General features: G+C 40.0%; 2 protein-coding genes across 6 annotated transcripts; both read left to right on the top strand.

Annotated features, from left to right (window-relative positions):
* The first annotated feature begins 11 nt into the window (after positions 1 to 11).
* On the top strand, positions 12 to 4,127 carry LOC112349672. 4 transcript variants are annotated; one of them, XM_024684488.1, is made up of 11 exons: positions 12 to 257; positions 340 to 379; positions 433 to 581; positions 643 to 723; positions 779 to 940; positions 988 to 1,086; positions 1,150 to 1,781; positions 1,831 to 2,063; positions 2,116 to 2,291; positions 2,349 to 2,387; positions 2,445 to 4,127. In XM_024684488.1, the coding sequence occupies exons 1-11, from the start codon at positions 111 to 113 to the stop codon at positions 4,056 to 4,058; spliced, it is 3,372 nt and encodes a 1,123-aa protein (XP_024540256.1). In that variant the 5' UTR covers positions 12 to 110; the 3' UTR covers positions 4,059 to 4,127. The 4 variants fall into 4 exon arrangements, with proteins under 4 accessions (XP_024540256.1, XP_024540255.1, XP_024540254.1 ...); XM_024684487.1 differs by having other exon boundaries at positions 319 to 379; positions 1,831 to 2,051; XM_024684486.1 differs by having other exon boundaries at positions 319 to 379; positions 1,831 to 2,051; positions 2,104 to 2,291.
* Positions 4,128 to 4,153: 26 nt separating this feature from the next.
* On the top strand, positions 4,154 to 5,969 carry LOC9634784 (autophagy-related protein 18b). Of its 2 annotated transcripts, none has more exons than XM_024684489.1 (11): positions 4,154 to 4,221; positions 4,279 to 4,352; positions 4,412 to 4,485; positions 4,563 to 4,669; positions 4,718 to 4,809; positions 4,871 to 4,983; positions 5,050 to 5,169; positions 5,221 to 5,369; positions 5,449 to 5,568; positions 5,642 to 5,701; positions 5,756 to 5,969. In XM_024684489.1, exons 1-11 carry the CDS (start codon positions 4,172 to 4,174, stop codon positions 5,898 to 5,900), a joined length of 1,104 nt encoding a protein of 367 aa, XP_024540257.1. In that variant the 5' UTR covers positions 4,154 to 4,171; the 3' UTR covers positions 5,901 to 5,969. The 2 variants fall into 2 exon arrangements, with proteins under 2 accessions (XP_024540257.1, XP_024540258.1); XM_024684490.1 differs by having other exon boundaries at positions 5,805 to 5,890.
* The last annotated feature ends 15,106 nt before the right edge of the window (positions 5,970 to 21,075 follow it).

Raw genomic sequence — 21,075 nt, 5'->3', positions numbered from 1 at the left:
TAGGGTTCTTGTTTGCCCATGGCGCTGGCTAATGCTAGCGCCAGAGGACCGCCGCGGCGCGCTGGGGCTGGATTGGCGATCGCCTGAGCTGCATTGCTACCGTCGTCGACATGGTGATCGCCTTCAAGCTCAACAAGAATGGATCGCGCTACATGCCCAAGCTGGAGAGGAAGGATCCGGCGGCAGCGTCGGCAATTTCGAGAGGCGGAGGCGATGGAGGCAGCAGCAACAATGGAACGAAGCTCAAGCGGGACGAGGTGAGGATTTTGCTTGGAATTTCCCCCCTTTGGTGCCAAGAGCCGGGTCTGATTATGGTAGATGTTGCGTGGGAAAAACCAGGGAAGCACGACGACTTCCGAGGGAGAGGATTCCCATTGTGGTAAGGAAATTTCTCTTTCTCTCTGACTCACTTCTCTTTGTGCTGTTGCTTAGATAATTTTGATCCATCGTTTTCTGTGAATTTATTTCCTGATGGGTTCTCGATTGGAAAGCCCACTGAGGACGGAAAGCCTCCTCCATTTGGATACGAGCTTCCAGAGCTTGTCTATCCATATGATCGCACAAGTGATAGCTTCCTAAGGGTATTTCTGATTTATCTATTTTTCTCTCAAGAGCTTTTCATGGAATTTTTTTGTGTACCAGGCAATTGATTGTGGATGGCTTCCCAGTGAAATGCTGGAAGACATTCCCTGCACATATATGGATGGCTGCGTTGCTTGCGAGGTCAGTCAGTCATCTTGGATTGGTTTTGGTGTTCTACTAACAAAGCATTTTCCAGTTAAGGGATTATCGGGACAGTGTACCCTCGACTTTTGCAAGGCAGGAACTGATAAACTGGAAGCCAAAAGTGCATAAAGTCTTACTTCGTCCATCTACGGAGACAATTGTCAAGGACGTCGTCGCCATGAGCGATGAAACATGGTCTTACAGGGATCTTCTGGTACGCATTTGGTTGTTTGGAACATGATGATCACTTTGATGGTGCAGGAAGTGGAATCAAAAGTACTGAAAGCAGTGAAGCCATCTCTTTGTCTTGATCCTTCACCAGCGGTTGCTGCCAGAGCTCATGTTCATACATACAATCGGGTAGAGTTTTTGTTTCAAAATTGTCCTAGCATCCTCTTTACAAGTTTTGTCATTTTCTTGCAGCTGAAATTCAACATCGGCCTTGGATCTCGCCGTTATAGGACTTCTAAAACTGCACTGATGGATAGGCGTGTTCGTTTGGCCGCTACAAGGTCTTTGCTAAGACACGAAAGCTTTAAAAGCCCCGACAAAGTAGACACGCCTGCAGGGGAGACAAAGTCGGACCACTCTGTGGAAATCATTCAGGATCTGGCCGCCGGTGGCGTGCAATCGAAAATTACAAACGCTTCTCAGCCACCAGCGCCTCCACCTCTATTATACGACGTTCTTGGGAAGAGAGAAAGGGAGCCGGTCGTGAAGCTGGAAGCAAATAAGAAACCGAAACCTGCAGCCTTTGATTTCAAGAATGCCAGGAAAGATGACATGTTCAAGTGGAAGAGTGCAGCTTATCAGAACAAAGCAGCTGCGTCAAAAGCCACTGGAAACATGGCTTCACCAAATGTGAACAGCCCGAGCACTCCAGTGAAAAGTCCAGGACCCGTCAAGATTGAGCAGCCTCATGTTTATCAGCCACAGCCACCTCAGGTTCCTCCAGTTTCGGCATCTGTTCCAGTTTCAGTTCCACCTGTCGCTGCTCCAACTCCGGAAAGGGAGGCTTTGGATAGGCTTTCTCTTTTGGTTTCGTCCATTCAAAGGTGCCTTGCTTTTCCTTGTTTACTTAGTGGCACTAAGCCTGTTTTGCAGACACGGTTTGCATAAGAGGGAAAAGAAGGTTGATCAGCTTCCACAGCCATCGACGAAGACGCCTTCTTGGCAGTTGCTGTCTGTGGCACTGGCGGATACATCGGATGACTACCAAGAGCCTAAAGGGAAGAAAAGTCTGGCTAATTCTCTGGTGGCTGGTAATGTCAACGGAAAGAAAACTCGTTGTCTAATGTTTGAGCGGACGGAACGATTTTACCAAAGTAAGTACCAAAGTAAGTTCATTTCCAGGTTTATGATCACCTGCTGATATAGTTTGTGGAGCAGTGCTGGGAGGTCAAACGTATCCAGTCATTGTACACACTACAAAGCTGAGGCTTCTACTTTGCGGGCGTGCCAAGGACCCCATGGTCGAAGCTGTTGTACAGATAGATGACGGCCAAGAAGATGACGTAAATAATGGCCAACTTCCATATACTGTTCTTCCAACAATACCTAACGCGGTAAGTTGCTATGGTTTCTTGAAATGAGACTGACCTCTACTTTTGTTTACAATGCAGGACATGGCAGACCTTTTTGCCAAGCAATACATAGATACGGTAACTATTTGTTTTACTTTTTGGAGCCAAGTTCTGACTGTTAGATTGAAATATTAGCTCGAAAAGGAAGGTTTTGTACTGATGGACGACAATATACAAGCTCCGTCGGGTCCCCGTGGTTCCGCAACAATGACCGCAGCTATGGCTCGGCCCATGCCCGCTGGAGCGTCAACCTTTGGTCAGCAGCAGCTAGCTTCTCCACGGATGATGATGAGCCAGCAGATGGCTCAGATGCAGCAGCAGATGTCCGCAGGCGGAGCCATGGCAGCAGCTGCGAGAATGCCACCTCCAAACATGGCGGGCAACCGACTTGCATACAACTTGCCTCAGTCAACAGCCGCTAAACCACTGCAGCAAATCGACTCGCAGCTTGTAGCTCAGCAACAGCAGCAAATGCATTTGCAGCAACAGCAACAGTTCCAGCAGAGGCCGCAACTTATGAACCAGATCACGTCGCAGCTGCCAGGATCAATGATGCCGTACCAGCTCATCCGCAACAATCCCGCTCTACAACGGAAAGTTATGCTCCAGAACAGCATGGGGAGTATCGGGCCTGGACAAGCCAACCTCAACATGGTGGGGATGAATCCCATGAACAACGTGCCTGGCATGGGTGCGATTGGCAACATTGGCGCGGCTGGAATATCGGGACTGGGCATGGGACAGGTTCCAAACTTAATGAACCAGCAGCTCCGTCCGGGCAACATGGCTCACGCTCAGTATATGCAGCAAAAGCGCTTCGCGGCCGCGGGGAGAGCTCCTCGGCTCATGGGGAACAGCATGACCGCTGGCCTCGGTACGACGGGGGGATTGAATATGCTGGCAGCACAGCGGGGGAACTTGGGTGTTATGCGAGGTGCTGTGCCGAGTCCTGGCATGGGACCTCCGAAAACGCCAGCTTCCAACATGGCTGCGCAGTATTACATGAACCAACAGCTCCTACAGCACCAGCAGCAGCAGCAACAGCAACAACAAGCCGCCGCACAACAGCAGCAGTTTAATCAGCAGCAGCAGCAGCTCCAACAGCAGACGCCACAACAGCAGCAGCAGCAGCAGCACTTGAATGCTCAGCAACTAAACACGCAGCAGCCACAGCAGCAGCAACAACAACAGCAGCAGCAGCAACAGCAGCAGCAGCAGCAATTGACACAGATGACTTCCCAGCAACAGATGGCAGTGAATTCTCTACAACCAGTCGGACAGCCGCTAAACCATCCCAGTCCACAGCAGCAGCTGGCACAAGCGCAGCTCACGAGCGTTCCACAAGTAACAGGCCTTTCTCAACAGCATCTCATCAACCAGCAGCAGCAGCAGCTACTAAATCCCCAGCAGCAACAGCAACATTCCCAGCAGCAGCAGCAGCAGCAGCAGCAACTAAGTTCGCAAGCACAACTTAGCTCTCAAGCACAGGTTCTCAACGCTCTACTCTCCTCGCAAGTTGGGACGAACAGTGGTGGAGGAGGGGCCGCGTTCTCGGTTGGAACTCCACTGGCTGGAACTCCAGGGATGGTGGGAACTCCAGGCATGGTTGGAACTCCTACTCCTTCGAGCCCGCAAGTGAGCTCACAGACGATTGGATCCGCGGCTGGTGCTAGTGCTACGATCCCGAGCTCGCCGATGGAGATCAACCAAGTTCGAGCTTCTCCATCACCAGCGCAAACGTCGTCCTAGACAAGGAATTTTTTCTCTAACAGTGTTTCTCTACAGATAATTTTTATCGAAAGTTTCCAACGATAGAAATAGACACGTTAAGTAACCCTTTTTTAGGGGCTTAGGGCTTGGCTATGGCGGACGATCGCGCGCTCTTGTGCTGCTCCTTCAACCAGGATCGCAGGTAGGGGGCTCTTGCGGGCGGATTTTCTCGGGATTTAGCTCTTGTCTTGCTTGGCAGCTGCTTCTCGGTTGGAACCAGCGAAGGATACAAGATTTTCAATTGCGACACTTGTAGTTGCGTCTACGAGAAACGTGAGGGAATTTTTTTCTCTTTCGTTTATCTCCTGCTTGATTCTCGCTTGTTCTTCCAGTCGATGGAGCTGTGAATCTCATCGAGATGTTTTTCACGACGAGTCTCTTGGCTTTGGTTGGAGCTGGCAAACAGGCACTGAATAAATTTTTTTTTTTCCTTCTAACTTCTGGCATTAGCATGCGATGATATTTGTTTCTTCTTTCTTGTAGCCTGAGCTATCGCCTCGAAGGCTCTTTATTTTAAACACAGCAACGCAAGTGAAGCGTGCAGTGGATTTCGTTTCATCGGTTCTGGCCGTGCGTTGGAACAAGAAACGGTGAGTAAAAGCATTTGTTCTGTCAAGATCTTCACAGTCCTTGCGCAGGATAGTTATTGTTTTGGATAGGAAGGTCCACATTAACGAGCTTCCTCACTTGAATTGCCTCCAGATCCTTGACACTGCTGAAAACAGGAAAGGTAGTTCCTTGTCTCCTTTCTCAAACTTGTTTTGACTAGTGCCATGAAAAGCTTGTTGCAGGCGTCTGTGCGTTTTCTTCTAACACAGAGAATTGCTACCTTGCATTACCAGCGAGCTCTACAACAGGGACGGTGTTTGTGTATGACACTCTACACTTGAACGCATTGGGCGAAGTAAGTGGCTTTCTATGCATCGTTTTTGTTTGTTATTCTCATGAGAAACATCTGATTTCTGATCAGTTTCAAGCTCACAAATCGCCCCTGGCTGCCATGGCATTCACCCCAGACGGTTTGCTTCTCGCAACAGCATCAGATCATGGGACAGTAATTCGTGTCCATGTTATTCCGCAAGCAAGCAAGGTTTAGTTTCAGTTCTCGCGTTTCTTACTTTCCTTAGTTTTCTCAAAACAGGCATTTACCTTTCGAAGAGGGAGCTACGCAGCTACGATATATTCATTGTCGTTTGGGCCGCAGTCTCTGTCTCCCCAATTGCTGGCTGCCACGAGCTCATCAGGAACGCTACATGTTTTCAGGCTTTGCTCGCCTCCTGCAAGACAAGGGTAATTATGGTAGGCTTACAAAATCGAGCATTTCCTTCTCTTTTGTGTTACTCACCTTTTGTTTTTCTACTTTTGCTAGAACGAATAAGAGGGTCTCGGATCTTCTGGCGGCAGTGATCCCAGAAACTGTAAGCGACATTGTGGAACCGGATCTTCATTTTGCCACTGTAAGGCACGGCTTCAGTCCAGGAGTTAAAAGGTAAACTTTACCAACACTTTGTCATAATACATCACTAAGTTCGTGCTTTTCTTTCATTTTTTACTTGATACAGTATTTGTGCAATAGCAGCACCACTAGAGGAAGAGTTACCATCTTCTTCATCAGCAGACAGGTAGCAATTTAGAACTTATGGATGTTTAAGCTTTTATGATATTTAATTTTGCAGGGCACGAATCTTTGTGGTTACTTTGAATGGGTTTTTCAATGAATATCAGGTAAGTGGCACCCCAAATGGAGGAGTGTGTTCCTTGGAGCGTGAGTGTAGCCTCATGACAACTGGCTCTGATCAGATATCTGCACGCTTTGTCTGAATGTGAGAACGTTCTATTCTTTACAATGTACAATGTTATGCCCATTAAATTAGTTTTATTACTTCAGTTTTTTTAGCTAATTAAAAATTGTTAATTTATACATTAACTAAAGCCATTAAAAGTTTGTGTGACGTCCTTATGACTTTACTTTATTTAATTGCTTTCCACCATTCCTTTCCACTTTGCAATTCATATATTATAATATTGCCATTGTCTTTTGGGATTAAACTTGTTCTGATATTGCAAGGTTGATGACAAAAAATATTATTTCCCCATACTCTGTTATGAAATTGATTTTTGACCAAAAAATGACCATCACTTTGTAGATGTGCATAACATTCATAATGTACTTTGCCATCTTCAATTGTTGTAAGCCATACTATAGATTTATCAACAGTTTTAATATATTTAAGTATACAATCATTCATTTCAAGTTTATAACTCCCTTTGGCTGAGATAATACTATTCCCTTCCATTATATAGCTTCCGTATATGTATTGGGCTCCATAACCACCACCAATAATGCTATTTCTATAAGGCCAACAATATGTATCAGTATCATAATTAGTAACATGTAATTTATAACTGTTTGTGTTGATCTTATTATTTTGAAGTACCATATTATCAAAAATGACCATTTCATATTTAATATCAAACTCTAAATAGTTACACTCTACCTTTCCTGCAAAAAATTTATTTGGTTCTGATGCTGCATTTAGGATTATATGATTACGAATTCCTGTAAAAGCTTGTCTATAAATATTATCATCAAACCCATGTGGAATTGTAGGATCAGTTGTACAAAATATATGAAAAATTGGAAGATTTATATATTGTAAAGAAAGAATCGGCTAAGGACAGTAAATGCATTGTTTGTTTATCAATTTCAACATAAAACTCCTTCAATGGTTGTGGAAAATCATTGAAAGTATTTATATATCCTGTGATTTTAGCAATTAATATACCAAATTGCTTAAGAGTCAATGAAAAAGGTCTACCAATCGCGGTCTTTCTCCTGGAGTTGCAAATGCTATAATAAGAAATGTAAATATTAAATTAAAGCTTAAATTTAAAATCATTTTAAAATAAGATATATAAACTATTTTATATTTAATTATCAAGAAAATCAAATTGAGAAATTTAATACTGATTGCAAATTAAAAAAGTTTTTGAGAATGAGGGTGATGTCTTATTATATTTCCATTATATAGTTGGTGCTACAAGAAATAAAAATTTATATTATTATTCTTAAAGAATAGCTTTATTAGTAGCATTTTCCATACTTGTAGTAAAATCTAAACAACATTTGGCAGTCTTATAAGAAATTAAGAAAATGAAGGATAAGTATTTAATTTGTAATAATATAAATTTTTTGAAAATAATATAATAAAATTTAAATTTATTTATATTAATATTTACCTAATAAATTTTTGTATTAACTCTTTGGCCAGTTTTCTCTTTTATTATTGTAGCCTATTAATATTATTTTAACATTAAGCTTTGCATCTGATGTTTATAACAATATAACTAGCTAAAGAATATATGATCATGGGATTAAATTTGGATATATGATCACTCTAGATCCTTAAAAACCTTGGGAGACATATATGACAAAATTAGTCACTAATATATTTTTCATTAAATAATTACCCTTTCTCTAATTGGTTCAAAAGGAGAGAGGTAAGGTGTGTTATCAAAGCAAATGGCATGGGTTCAATTCATATTAATTAGTAATTACTTGAATTATAATATAATCTTGAGCAAAGTATATTCCTACTTCTAAAACTAGAATCATATATATATATATATATATATATATATATATATATATATATATATATATATATATATATATATATATATATAAAATGAAAAAAGGGGATTAGTAGATTTAGATATGAATTACCTACTCTATATAATAAAAGAATTGATAGATTCAATGTGGCATAGATAGTCTATATAATGAAAGGATTGGTATATTTAATATGGAAGATTAATATATTTAGACATGGAATAATTGGTTTATATAATAGAAAGATTGGTAAATTCAATATAGAAATAGTTCCTCACTAGAAAAAAAATTAAAATTTATGATTTTCTTGTTAACTATGTGTGCTTTTCTGATTTTGTTGATGGAGTTACTATTGCATTAATTATTACAAGGGTCATATCACATTTGTTAGATTTTTAGGTTGAGATGACTTTAAATTTAGATGTCACTAAAAGTTTTTATTTCATAATTATCTAAGCATCTTATCCTGAGAATCTATTCTTGACTCCCAATCTAAAATATTTAAAAGAAAAGAATGCTGCATGGAAGCTTAAGCAAAATCTAGCTTGTGGTGTAAAGTTATTTAAATTGCTATTTGAGGAAGTGATAACAATAAGAATTGGAGAATTGTGAAAAAGAGTTGAATTGAAATCAAGAATGTAAAGTGCTCTAGAGACTCAGGAACCTAATGCAAAAAAACTTGGTAGTATTGGTATAAACATTGTTCTTATTTGCACTTGTATTGCTTCTCCTCTTGGTGTTTGTGTAGCCTTTTGTTGAAATTTCACAATTCTACTATTGCTCATGCATATTTCTTGTGAGTGATGCAGATGGCTCTTGTAGTCCTATGGATTTTTTATTTCCCATTTTGGTATTTATGGATCAAGATAAGTTCCTCAAAAAGAGGGAGTAAGATAATTGTGTTGTGTAAGAGTTAGCCTTTTTATTCATTTTGCATAAAGACTATTTTGATTAATACTATTTTAGGAAATTTATATAAATGAAGATGGACTTTTATATCAGATAATCTAGTAGGTTATACTTTCATGCTTAACCTCAAAACAGAGGCTAAGGGGACAATCCATACTCATAATAGGCATGTTAACAAGTCAGGCAATTAATTAAACACAAACTTTGGACTTAGTCATCCAAGGGGTAAGGGGTGTGCCATCCGAAGATAGCATATGCTATCTTCACCAATAGTGATGGCAAAGTTAGCATGACTAACTTTAGCATAAAAGCTAGACTCTTTATATAAACCTTTGAATTCAATCAAACTGTTAAAAGTGTAGGTCAGGAATACTAGAATTCAGATGCAAAACTTTAGGCTAAAAATATAAGTCTAAAAATGCAAGATAAGGGAAGTCAATTGTATCTCTTAAATGATGTGAGTTAAAGTTTTGTCCTTGGATTTGGAGACATCATCAGCCTTCTTTTTTGGACATGCTAGCTTTGTGAATGGCATCTATGCCACTCAACCTTTGCATTTGGTCCAAGTGGTTTGATGGAGCTACTCTATATATAAACTTAATACTCTATATATAACTAAGAGCATAAATAGGAATATTTCTAACCTTATACTATGCTCAAATATTGTAAGTTGACTAATCACATAGTAGTATCAATATTGTACAGGTTGTAGGTGAGGATTCCTAGTGCCTTAGTCACTATATTCACTAATTTATGTTTTGTTCAGAAATTTGCTAAAATTTTAGAAATGGAAAATTACCAATATGACCATATGATAATTTATATTTTTCACAAATTACAATAATTCCAAAATGTGCAATCTTAACTTTTTTTCTTCTATACAATGATCATTACACATTGTTGACTCAGTCTAAAACCAAGGCAAACTCAAGGAAAACTCAAGAAAATTAAGGCTTACATTCTTCCCTTCAAGAAAATCATCCAAATATTTTCTCCATAGATTGAGAAATATAAAATTTTATGAGTAATCTATCACAATAAGGAGGAGTTGCCAAACTTTCTGGGTTGCCAGATCTAGCCAATCACAACCGTCCGATGCGGGGGGGGGGGGGTAACTGTAAAGGGGTTATTTCTTTAACCATGTGTTTATATTAATGCGCTATGTTTGCTCCCAGCCAATGGGAAGCGGCCAAGCTATGTGGGGCAGAAGAGGAGGCATTGCAGCACATGTCACATGCAAATGTGTTGACCGTGACTGCACCCGTCATCTGGGCATCAAGATTGCTTAAGCAACAGCAGCAGCCCAAGGCCACAAGGAAGATCTGGCGACTAGAGTAAGATTGATCATCCTCCTGGCAGTGGAGCAAGGTGTTGCAACATCCAGATGCGCTGCTCAATTGGAACATGGTGTTCATCAACCATGGCAACAAGATCTTTGACATAGAGATGTTTAAGATCTTTGAGCAGATGCTAGATTTTGTGATAGTGTGCTAGTTTGGAAGAGTTCTAGATGTGGTGACCAGGTATCTTTCTCTCTTTTTTTTTAATCTGTTTTGGCAATGAATGCAAGGGCATTTTGCACTCCTCCTAGGTACTAGGCTTGCCCAGCAGCAGCATTTCTCGAGCAAGAGGGCTGTAGAAAGAAAAACTATAACCAGGTTATACTTCTCAAGATTGTCTCCTAGGATCGCAAGGAGCTTTTCAGGAAGCAATGTGATCATCAAGAAATCCATTGGGAAGAGGGAAAACATTTGAACTGGAGAACACATATAGCTGTGGTTTTTGTTGGTGCAATTTTGCTTGGAACTCCTACATTTGAGGCCAATGCTCTCAAGACATGCTCTTGTCTTCTGAAAGAATGCTGGTAATTTTATTCTTCTCTTTTGTCCTTCAAAAAAGACGAGTGTTTTTTTCTCTCTCTAGATTGGAGCTCACTTGATGCATTGCATCCTTTGTGCTTGCAAACTTGTAACGATTGACCTAACAAGACCAAGTGCTAGGTAAGTCTCAACATTTTGTGTAAAACTTCTTTTAGATCGATCAATTCACAAATAGTTTCAGATAAAATGTAAGGATATTTTTGGGAACAAAGTGGTGGACAAATTCAACGATTGTGCAGTGAGTCGCAAGAGTTGTGTCTCACAGAAGAAAGGTGAGGGGCACTTCCCAGTCCCACCACTCTTGGACTTGCAGTGTAAGCAAGTGAGCTAGGATAGCGTGTCCAACCAAAGAATGGGTTTCTGATGGAGGGAGTGTTGATGTTTGCTGCATTGCGAGGTAGCCAAATTGCATGGGCAAGAGAGGAAGGTGTTGTGACATGTGCTGCATGCAAAGTGTTGACCATGACTACACCTATCATCTGTCCTGTCGAGCAAAAAAGCTATTGTGAATTTTGCATGTGCCCAATGATATGGCAAAAATTAAGCAAGATTTTAGATATAAGCCACAATTCTTTCCTTTCCAATTTATCAGCCTACCTCGTCTATGCAGCCAACACTGCTTTAGCCTTAGCTAAGTTCCCTCACCAAGGTTCTCGCCTACTGTACTAGCTCCTATTTGGTCCTACTTAATTTCAATTATTCATTGCACGAGTAACAAAGCATTAGCTATCCATCCATGGATTCCTAAATCTCTCATAATCCCCCTCCCTGAGTTAGACTGGACTTAAAGTTTGGCTACACTCTCCGCATGCACAAGCAGCCAAGCACACTAAGCCTCCAGGTTCCTAACATCCCTTAGTACAACATAACTTGATCATGGGACCCTCTAAATCCTAAACCTTGTATGCAACACTAGCTTCGGGACACTAGTGGGAAACACTATGGCCTAACGACCTAGTATGGGTATCTCTACTCCCCCACTTTCATTCCAAAGGGAAGGCCCAAGCCCTTAGGAAGGGCAAGGACTAATGAACCACAAGGTACTCAAATGAAGCACCACTCCACATAACCTGGGAACACTATAGTTAGTTTCCCTTCTGGGAGTGGGAGTTGCTCTTAAGCACTTTCTTGGGTGGCCCCTCTAGCACCACCTGAGTCCATGCTCACTCCCACCCAAGGCCCTTCAACCCTAATCTCAACCTCAAGTTAGTTTGGAAGCCCTACTAAAGAATTCTTTCAAAACTAGTTTTTAGACTTCACTATCCCTATTATACTTTTGGAACCCCCCCCCCCCCTTGGGAGACACACACTTTGGGCTTTCACCCCATGATCTGTATTACTATTCAGATTAGGTCTTGGATTTGATCTCAGACTCAATCTCGGACCCAACGTCAGACTATGTCTCAAACTCGATCTCGAACTCAGCCTTAGACTTGATCTCAGATCTCGGACTCAGTTTTGAACTCGGTCTCAAACTCAGTCTCGAACTCGGTCTTGAAGTCAGTCTCGAACTTGATCCCGGACTCGGTCTCGAACTCTGGTCTTAGAGTCAGTCTTGGACTCGATCTCAGACTTGGTCTCATCCAATGAACTCTATCATTTTGGTTGTGCTTTTAGGGATCCTTTAACCTTCAACACTTCAGGGAGTTGATTCTTTACAACTCCACCACCAATAGAAGAAGTTTGATGTCTACATCGAATGCCTCTTGTTTAATCCTATGACTTATTGACCATGTCTCCAAGGGCATCCCCCCACTTAGCAATGTGCTTAAGTTAGCCTCCTTGGCCAAGAGCCCATGACAATGGAATATAGGTGTCCCTATACCCCTCCCCTCACCATGCCCTAGTATGGGGTTAGGATTTGAACCTAGCCTTGCTTTACTAGAGGGTTAGGACTTAAACTCAACCTCCGTGGAATACATTTACAGATTTAACATCCCCGCGGGGAGTCAGGTGTAGTTCCCTACACCTACTCGACCTAGCTAACCCATGCTAATTAACTTACCTTTGGCACACCTTTAGGTCCCAATATATGATATTGCTCAATTTATCAAAATAGATTTTTTAATTGAACTTTGCATAAGTACATAGAGTTCTGCCTTGCAAAAATTCCTCTATTATATCCCGAGCATTTGCTAGGTTCTCCTCTGGTTCCTATGTTGCTTTGCAGTGTGGAAATCCTTTCCACTTCACATGGAACTCCCTCACCTCGCATCCTTGCCGCTTGCTCTTGCGCACATTAAGGATGGCCTCGACTTCGTATTCCTCTTCCCCTTGGATAACATCAGGTAAATGTCTTACTTGGTCCTTGTGAAGTGGATCCTCAAAGTATGGTTTGAGTAAGTTTACATGGAATATATGGTGCATCTTCCCCATCTCTCAAGGAAGTCAAAGGTGGTAAACCATCTTACCAATTCATTTCTCAATCTTGTAAGGCCCTACGAAACTATTTAAGGAACTCAGGATCAGTTTATTTCCAAAAATACATGCATTTTTACCTTTGGGTCAACTTTCGGTTGATCCTACTTGGTAGCCTTAAATTCTTGGTATTCAGCCACACCTTCTCCCCAAGTTAGAACTCTACATCCTAGCACTTCTGGTTTGCATACTTGGTTTGCCTTTATTGAGCCCGTTCCAAAGAATCCCTCACTAAATTTTAAATGTTGAGTCTTTCCACTGTGAATGCCTCCACTACAAATAACTCTCCATGATACTCGGCCATGCCGAGTTCCACAAAACCTTCAATAACTCACCCATTGATGACTTCCCATAGACTCACCCCAATATTTGAGTGTGGTGAGTTGTTATAGCACATTTCCACAAGTCCCAAATGACTTACCCAATCAGTTTGGTCTTCAGAGACATAGTATCGTAAATAATCTTCTAGCTGCCCATTCACCCTTTCTGTTTGTCTGCCTGTCAAAAAGTGTTAGTGCCATCAAACTTGACTTAATACCTAATATCTGTTTGTGTGTGATAAGCTGTGCTGAATTTCAACTTGGTGCAATACTATTCCAGGGGAGTTCTCTAGAACCTACTAATGAAGATCTTATCTCAATCTGTGATAATCTCTTTTGACCTTCCCCACACTCAAATCATTTGATCAAAGAACAGCTTTGCCACACCTTTTGCGTCCATTTTTATTGTGGTGGATATGAAATGTGCTATCTTTGAAACTTGGTCCACCACTACAAATATCGCATCAAACCCTTCACTTGGGGGGAGTCCCGTGATGAAGTCCATTGTAAGACATTTCTACAGACGATCTGGAATTGGGATGCTTTGTAACAAGCCCCCACTAGCCTTAGTTATGGCTTTGACTTGCTGATATGTTAGATATGTCTTTACATAATCTTGGACATCTTTAGCCATATTTGGCCAGTGATACTTCTTCTTGAATAAGCCCATTGTCTTGGGCACTCTGCCATGTCTTGTAAAAGGTTCGTCATGACACTCTTCTAAAGCTACTTTCCTTAGTTCCCCTTCTGGAACATACACTCTTATTTGTTTATAATAGATGAGTCCATTGCATTCTGCATAGCTTGTTTTCTCTTCCATTAGTAGCTCACCTCTCTGGTGGGCTTCCCACAGCTCTTGGTTTCTCAGCAACACTTTTTGTACTAGACTATCGTTCTCATACGCTGTCCTCACATTATCCCAAAAGGTTGCTGTCACACTAGATATTGCCAACTTCAAGCTTGTTTTTTTACTAAGAGCATCTACCACGATGTTGCTCTTCCTAGATTTATACATAATTTCATGATCAAACTCGGCCAAAACATTGGCCCACCGACCCTATTTCCCTCTCAGGTCGGGCTGTGACAAGAATTGTTTCATTGATACATTATCCGTGTAAACTTTGAAGTGTCTCCTAAAGTAATGTTGCCACTCCTTGAGCACCTTGACCATCGCAAACAATTCCTTCTCATAGGTAGGCCACTTTTGCTAAGCCTTATCTAACTTCTTCGAGAAGAACACTACTAGATGGTTGTCTTGCTTTAACACTACACTTAATGCAAAGTTTAAAGCATCCATTTCTACCTCAAAGTCTTTACTAAAGTCTGGTAACCCCAACATGGGAGCCTTCCTCAACTTCCCTTTAAGGTGGATAAATGTCGTCTTGCATTCTACTGTCCATACCATCTTCCCTTTTCCCGTTTGGTCTATTAAAGGTAGGGTTACTCTCGAATAGTGTTTGATAAACTTTCGATAGTAGTTGCATAGCCCCAAGAATGCTCTTAACTCGTGTACATTCAATCGTCATTCCCATTTCTGGATCACTTGGACCTCTTAGGTCCTCCTTTGAGCCTATCCTTCCCATCACATGCCCAAGAAACTTTACCTTTGTTGAGCAAAGTCATATTTGCTCTCTTTAGCATATAGTTGGTGTTCCCTTAGTTTCTCAAACACCTTCGTCGAGTGTTTATCATGCTCCTCTAGAATCTCGCTATAGATCAAGATGTCGTCAATGTAGACAACCACAAAATGATCCAGATAGGGTACAAAAATATAGTTCATCAATACCGAGAATATTGTTGGTGCATTGCATAGCCCAAAGGGCATCACTAGAAACTCGAAGCTTCCATACCTTGTCTGATTGGTTGTCTTCTCAACATTTTCCTTTGCTACCCTGATCTTGTAGTATTCTAACCTTAGGCCGATCCCCGAGAAGTATTTTGCCTTTCCCAATCTATCGAACAGGTCCTCAATCCTTGGTAAAGGGTACTTGTTCTTCTTTATATATTTGTTGAGCAACCGATAGTCTATGCACATGCACATAGATCCATCTTTCTTTTTCACATATAACACTAGTGCACCATACGGTGACATGCTCAACCTAACATACCCTTTTTCCACTAACTCTCTAAGTTGGCATTTGAGCTCCTCGAGTTTCTTTTCATTCGACAAATAGGGGGGACGAACCACCACCTTAACACCCTCAACCAGCTCAATTTTATGTTTTATTGATCGTTTGGGGGGTAACCTCACCAATAGCTCCTTTGGCATGGTATCTTAGAATTGGTCCAACACCCGTTAGATCACTAAAAGCATTTCTTTTTCTCCCATCTTTTTATCACTCCTCATCGAGAGTAAACACAAAATTGCTACATTGGTTTCTTTAGTGAGTTGTTATCTTGTGGACACCAGGTTCAAGTAAGAGTCTTTGGCTTTACATTACCCTACCTTTATATCCTGGGCCTCCACCCTAGATTGTTCTCCTCAGACATTTGCCAGTACCACAAGGTTCCTACTTTGTCCATGTAGGGCTACCACAAACTGATTGAACCAATCCATCCTGAAGATTACGTCAAATCCCGCCATGTCTAACACGGTGAAATCCATATCTACTTTCCATATCCCTACTTCGACTCTTGTTTGTCGAAATACCTCATCGGTGCTTTAGCTACCTTGAACAAGCTTTATAGTCCTAGTTCACCTAACTGTTGCACCGTTAGTCTAGCTTGCCAGACTATATTTACAGCCACAAAATTATCCGAAGCACCCATGTCAATAAAGATGTTAATAAAGCTATCTTCAAGCTTCCCTCGGAGGGCTAGTAGATGTTGTGAATGACTCTCTACCAAAGTTGCTCATGTAATGAGGAACTTTGAGCTAAGGACTGGATCATGTACTTTAATTTAGATTTCACCCGACTTAATAGCCATATTACATCTGGCCTTCTTCGAGTATGGACATTCCCTCGAAAAGTGTCTCGCTTTACTGCAATTGAAGCATATGTTGTTTCCCATGCTACTAGTAGACTTAACTTTCTTATTCATGGGTTTGTCTCTTTTTGCTTGACTCCCCCACGTATTTGCTCGTTGGCCATCTAATCTGCCTTTTCAGAACCCCAATTCATTCTTAGAGAAACTTTTCTTGAATTTCCCTTTACCATATGTCCCCCTTGGTTTGGCCCCTTTGCTAAATGTGGACCCCGACCCCATTGTGTTCCCCTTTCGCAGGTTATCATTGAAATGCACCTTGATAGCTGCATCTAACGCTTTCTTATAGTTGGTTAGGTTCCAACGTATCACCTCGCTTCGAACCTAGGTTTGTAAGCCTAATATGAAGGCATAGAATGCATCCATATCACCCATATCCATAACAAGTATCTTCTTTACCATAAACCCATTCATATACTCTTGAATGGTTTCAGTCTGCTTTAGCCTACTTAACTCATTCCTTAGGTGTAGAGTAGCATTCGAAGGGACGTAAATCACACAGATCCTAGCTTTCATCATTTCCCAAGTGGCCACCAGTCCTTTGTTAGCCTCTATTATTCTCCACCAAGACTTGGCATTATCTACCAAGTATGGTTTTGCACATGGGACTTTCTTTGAGCTCGGTAACCGTAACGTTCGGAAGTAATCCTCCATATTGTAAAACCAATTGTCCACCACCTTATAGTCATTCACTCCCTTGAAGATTGGTGGGGATTTTGGTTTGTACTTGGAAATTGCTTGAGGGATTAATTTCACTTCTGTTTGTTCAATTTTGTTTGGTTCTGCCTCAATCCCCGCCAATACATCTACACCTTTTGCACTACCAACATTTGCAGTCTTTTGCTTTTTCTTTCGTTTCTCGTCACACTTTAGCTTGCATATGAGAGTCTCCAACAGGGCATTGGTTTGAGCTAATTGTTCTTCTAGAACGTCCAATCAAGCTTTGAACGATCAAACTTTACCATCAAACTCCTATTTGGAACAAGACTTGATTATGGGACCCTCTAAATCCCAAGCCTTAGGTGCAAAAATGGCCCATTATAAATATCTCTACTCCCCCACTTCCATCCCGAAAGGAAGGCATAAACCCTTAAGAAGGGCAAGGATCAATAAGCCACAAGGTACTTAAGTGGGGCACAACTCTATATAAGATGGGAGCACTAAAATCGATTTCCCTTTTAGGAGTGGGAGCTACTCTTGAGCACTTCCTTAGGTGGCCCCTTTGGCACCATCTGAGTCCATGCTCACTCCCACCCAAGGCCCATCGGCCCCAATCTCAACCTCAAGTTAGTTTGGAAGCCCCACTAGAGAGTTCCTTCAAGACTGGTTCCTAGACCTCATTATCCCTACTATACTTTTGGAACCCGCTACCCCCCCCCCCCCCCCTTGGGAGACACACACTTTAGGTTTCATGCTTTCGGGGGTCCTTTAGCCTTTGACACCTCGGGGAGTTGATTCCTTACATTAGGCTAATAGTTGTGATTAACCCAAAGTTACTCAATTGCTTCATTTAGGATCTCTTTCTCTAATAGCAGTTGTAGTTAGCGATTTTAATGTGGGGTCTCAAGACCATGTTGACTACAATTACCAATTATCGCTAGATAGTGTCTCTTTGTAATAGCAACAAGTTTTAGGTGATGTAGACATAGGTGGAGAGAGTAGTGAACTAAGTTTGTGTTTATCTTGATAAGGTAAAATCTAATCACTTTCTTTTCCAAGATTTGAGTGCCCTACACAACTTAGTGCTTTAGGTGCTTAGTTTATTCCAATATAGTGCTTTATAACTTGAGGAATAGGTGTGCAAGAAGACTTTAAACAGCCATTACATTTTCAAAATCCTTTTGCTATTTTAGCAAGTAGCACCTAGCTTTTTTGCTTCTTAAACCTTCTCTATGGCCAAATCTAGGCATTCAAACACAGACTTCCAGCCAAGTACCCCATGAGGTACTACTCAATTTTAGAATGTTTTTTTTTGTTATGGGTTTATAATGGGATTTTTTAGCTAAGCACAAATTATATAGCATTTTAGACCCTGGCATATGGAATTTGATTACTTTCTCTAAGGAGTTGCCAAACTTTCTAGGCTGCCAGATCCAGCCAATTGCAGCCGTCTGATGGGGGGATAACTATAAAGGGGTCATTTCTTTAACCATGTGATTATGAATAATCATGCTGATGTTTGCTCCTGGCCAATGGGAGGCAGCTAAACTGCATGAGGTGGGAGAGGAAGGCACAACAACGCATGTCACATGCAAATATGTTGACCATGACTGTGCCCATGGTCTATCAAATGAATTGGTTTTGTTTATAATGTTTTTTTAGGGTTTATGAAATGGTGAGAGAGCCTTTGCTGCTGCTGCCGATTCGCAATCTAAATCTGAGGCACTATGTCAATGCTGCTAGAACAAGCCACATCCTAATACGGTTTGTGTCAAGATCTAATCGATTTGTTTGCACTTTCTTCTAGCATTGTTTCAATTCTAGGTCTACTTTGGTGGTGGTAGAGTTAAAAAATGATGGGTCAGATGCTTATAAGCCAAATCTATATAGCAAGACAATAGTGATTCAGCAGAGAATCACTACTGAAATATTATTGTCTTGAAAAATTACTAAGGTTGGTTTTCTATTGTGCGAGGGATTTACTTCTTTCATATTGTGTATTCTAGGTGAAAAAATTTCTTCAAAACAAGCAGGACTTGTGCGATATGATCAACCATCTTAGTGTAAGCTAAGATTGTATTTTTAAAATTTTCTACTTTCTTACTGTCACCTTTTTTTTGTAGATTGACGCAGAAAACCGGTATGTGATTATGTCTCAAGACATAAGTCAAGATTTTTTGAGTCCTGGTAGCGAGAAAGAGAAATTCAAGGTAACATCAGCTTTTGTTTCCAAGTTGAAGGTGGTCTGACATATGCTTATGCTATAGTTTTACTTCAAGGCAACACTTTTGGAGAAAGTCTTGAAATTGCTGGATATGAATGTGAAAACTATTCAAGTTTGTCGTGATTGCCTTCAAAAGGACAAGAAATCTTCTAATGTGCTCGAGCAGGATCTGGTGAAGATAGAAGAGAAACTTCTCTATGCAAAACAAGTGGATGAACTTGCCAAAGAAGTTCACACCTTGCAAAAGAGATTGGCTTGAGCTGTAGTTTATGAGACAGACAAGAAACTCAAAGACATCCAAGCATTTGTAAGAGAACTCAAGCAGCTTATACTTCTAGCTGAAGATAACATTGAGATGCAAACAATGAGTAATTTGGTCTTTTATTTGTTGGATGTTTGAGGTTTTTGTGTTGTAGCAATTACTTGCAGAGATTCTAAAGTTGTTTGTATCCCAAGTAAAAACAATTATTTTTTACTAATTCTTTATTTTCTTTATTTTCTGGGAGTGTAATAAATATATTTATAATATAATAACTATTAAAAAATTATTCTTAGCAATTTTTATTTTACTTTTCTCTGGATTGGGTATTAAGTTTCTTAAAATTTTAATATTCTAAATATATTCATATTCCCAAGTAGTACTTTGCATATATTATCTTTATCAATAATATTTTATCTAATAATTCTTTTTTTTCTTACTTTGGGTATATTAATATTCTAAATATATGATCTATGTTTGTAGAGATATCAGAAGGAAAAAATTATATAAAATTATTGATTTTTGTACTGCTTCTTCTCTTTGGATGTGATGAGATCCACCAGCGGCAAGATGGCCCCGGCCCCGGCGATGTATCTAGCATTTGCTGGGCAATATGTCACATGCAAAGTGTTAACCAGCATTAACACTCAACCTTTTGCAATAGACACCCTCTGAAATTGAGAGGGTAAGTTCTAATGTTTAGTGAAGAGTGTTTAGGATGACAACAAGCCTGACTATTGATGCCTTCAGGTTGTTATTCAAGTTCATATATGAATCTCTTTCCCTTGATTTAGGGTTTTGTGAGCTATGGCATGTGCTCTTGCAAAAGCAAAGGAGTGAGATCTTGCAGCAATAACTGTATTTGATTATGCAGTATTGATTAAGCAGTAATATTCTAAAATCTTTTTCCTAACTGTAAATATAGTTTATTAGTACATAATACTATGAAATTAGAGTTTATATAGCATATATATTTACAAAAGATTTTGTTAGTAATTATTTTCTTGACTGGATTTGGGTAGTAATATATTAATGTAAACTTATTGTTTTATATTCTAAGTCAAAAGCATAATTAAGTAATGTCTTGCTAATAAAAATGAGTAATAATTTTTCTTAGTAATTATTCTCTTCTGTTTGATAAAATCATAATATAAGTTTATCCCAAGTAAAAATATAATTTACATTTAACATTTTACTAATAATAGAAATTTCATTTTTACTTTTTTTGGGTCGGGTATTTTTCCAAATATATTCATATTTCCAAATAATAATTTGTATCTAATACTTTAGTAATGAATATTTATAGGAATATATTTTATTCTAAATATTTATATTATCAAGTTTACAAGAATTGATTTTTGTATTTGGGCATAATTCCCTTAATTTTTCTTTCAAAGTGGAATACATTATTTATTTATTTTTATACTATTCCAATTTAGCTTTTAATATAACAAAAGTATAACAATCAAAACAGTATTTTGCTAGCTGCTAGTTTTCTTGGCCCTCTCGATCTGGCCGAGATGGCCCATGCAAGCTTGCAAATATCATTATAGTCCTGTCTTTATTTGAATCAATGTATGCTGAAAATCTTCAAAAATTCTTAATTCTACATGATTGAGGTTTGGACTTCGATCATATCACTTACACAATGGCCGTGTTTGTTGACCATTTCAGCACGTTCTTTCTGTGATTTACTCAAAGAAACCTTCTTAATTTTTTTTACCAATC

This window comes from Selaginella moellendorffii, unplaced genomic scaffold, assembly GCF_000143415.4.
Source record: "Selaginella moellendorffii unplaced genomic scaffold, v1.0 SELMOscaffold_41, whole genome shotgun sequence".
NCBI classification, from domain to species: Eukaryota; Viridiplantae; Streptophyta; class Lycopodiopsida; order Selaginellales; family Selaginellaceae; genus Selaginella; species Selaginella moellendorffii.
Note: the sequence above shows the minus strand (reverse complement) of the source record. Positions and strands in the feature narration are given on the sequence as shown.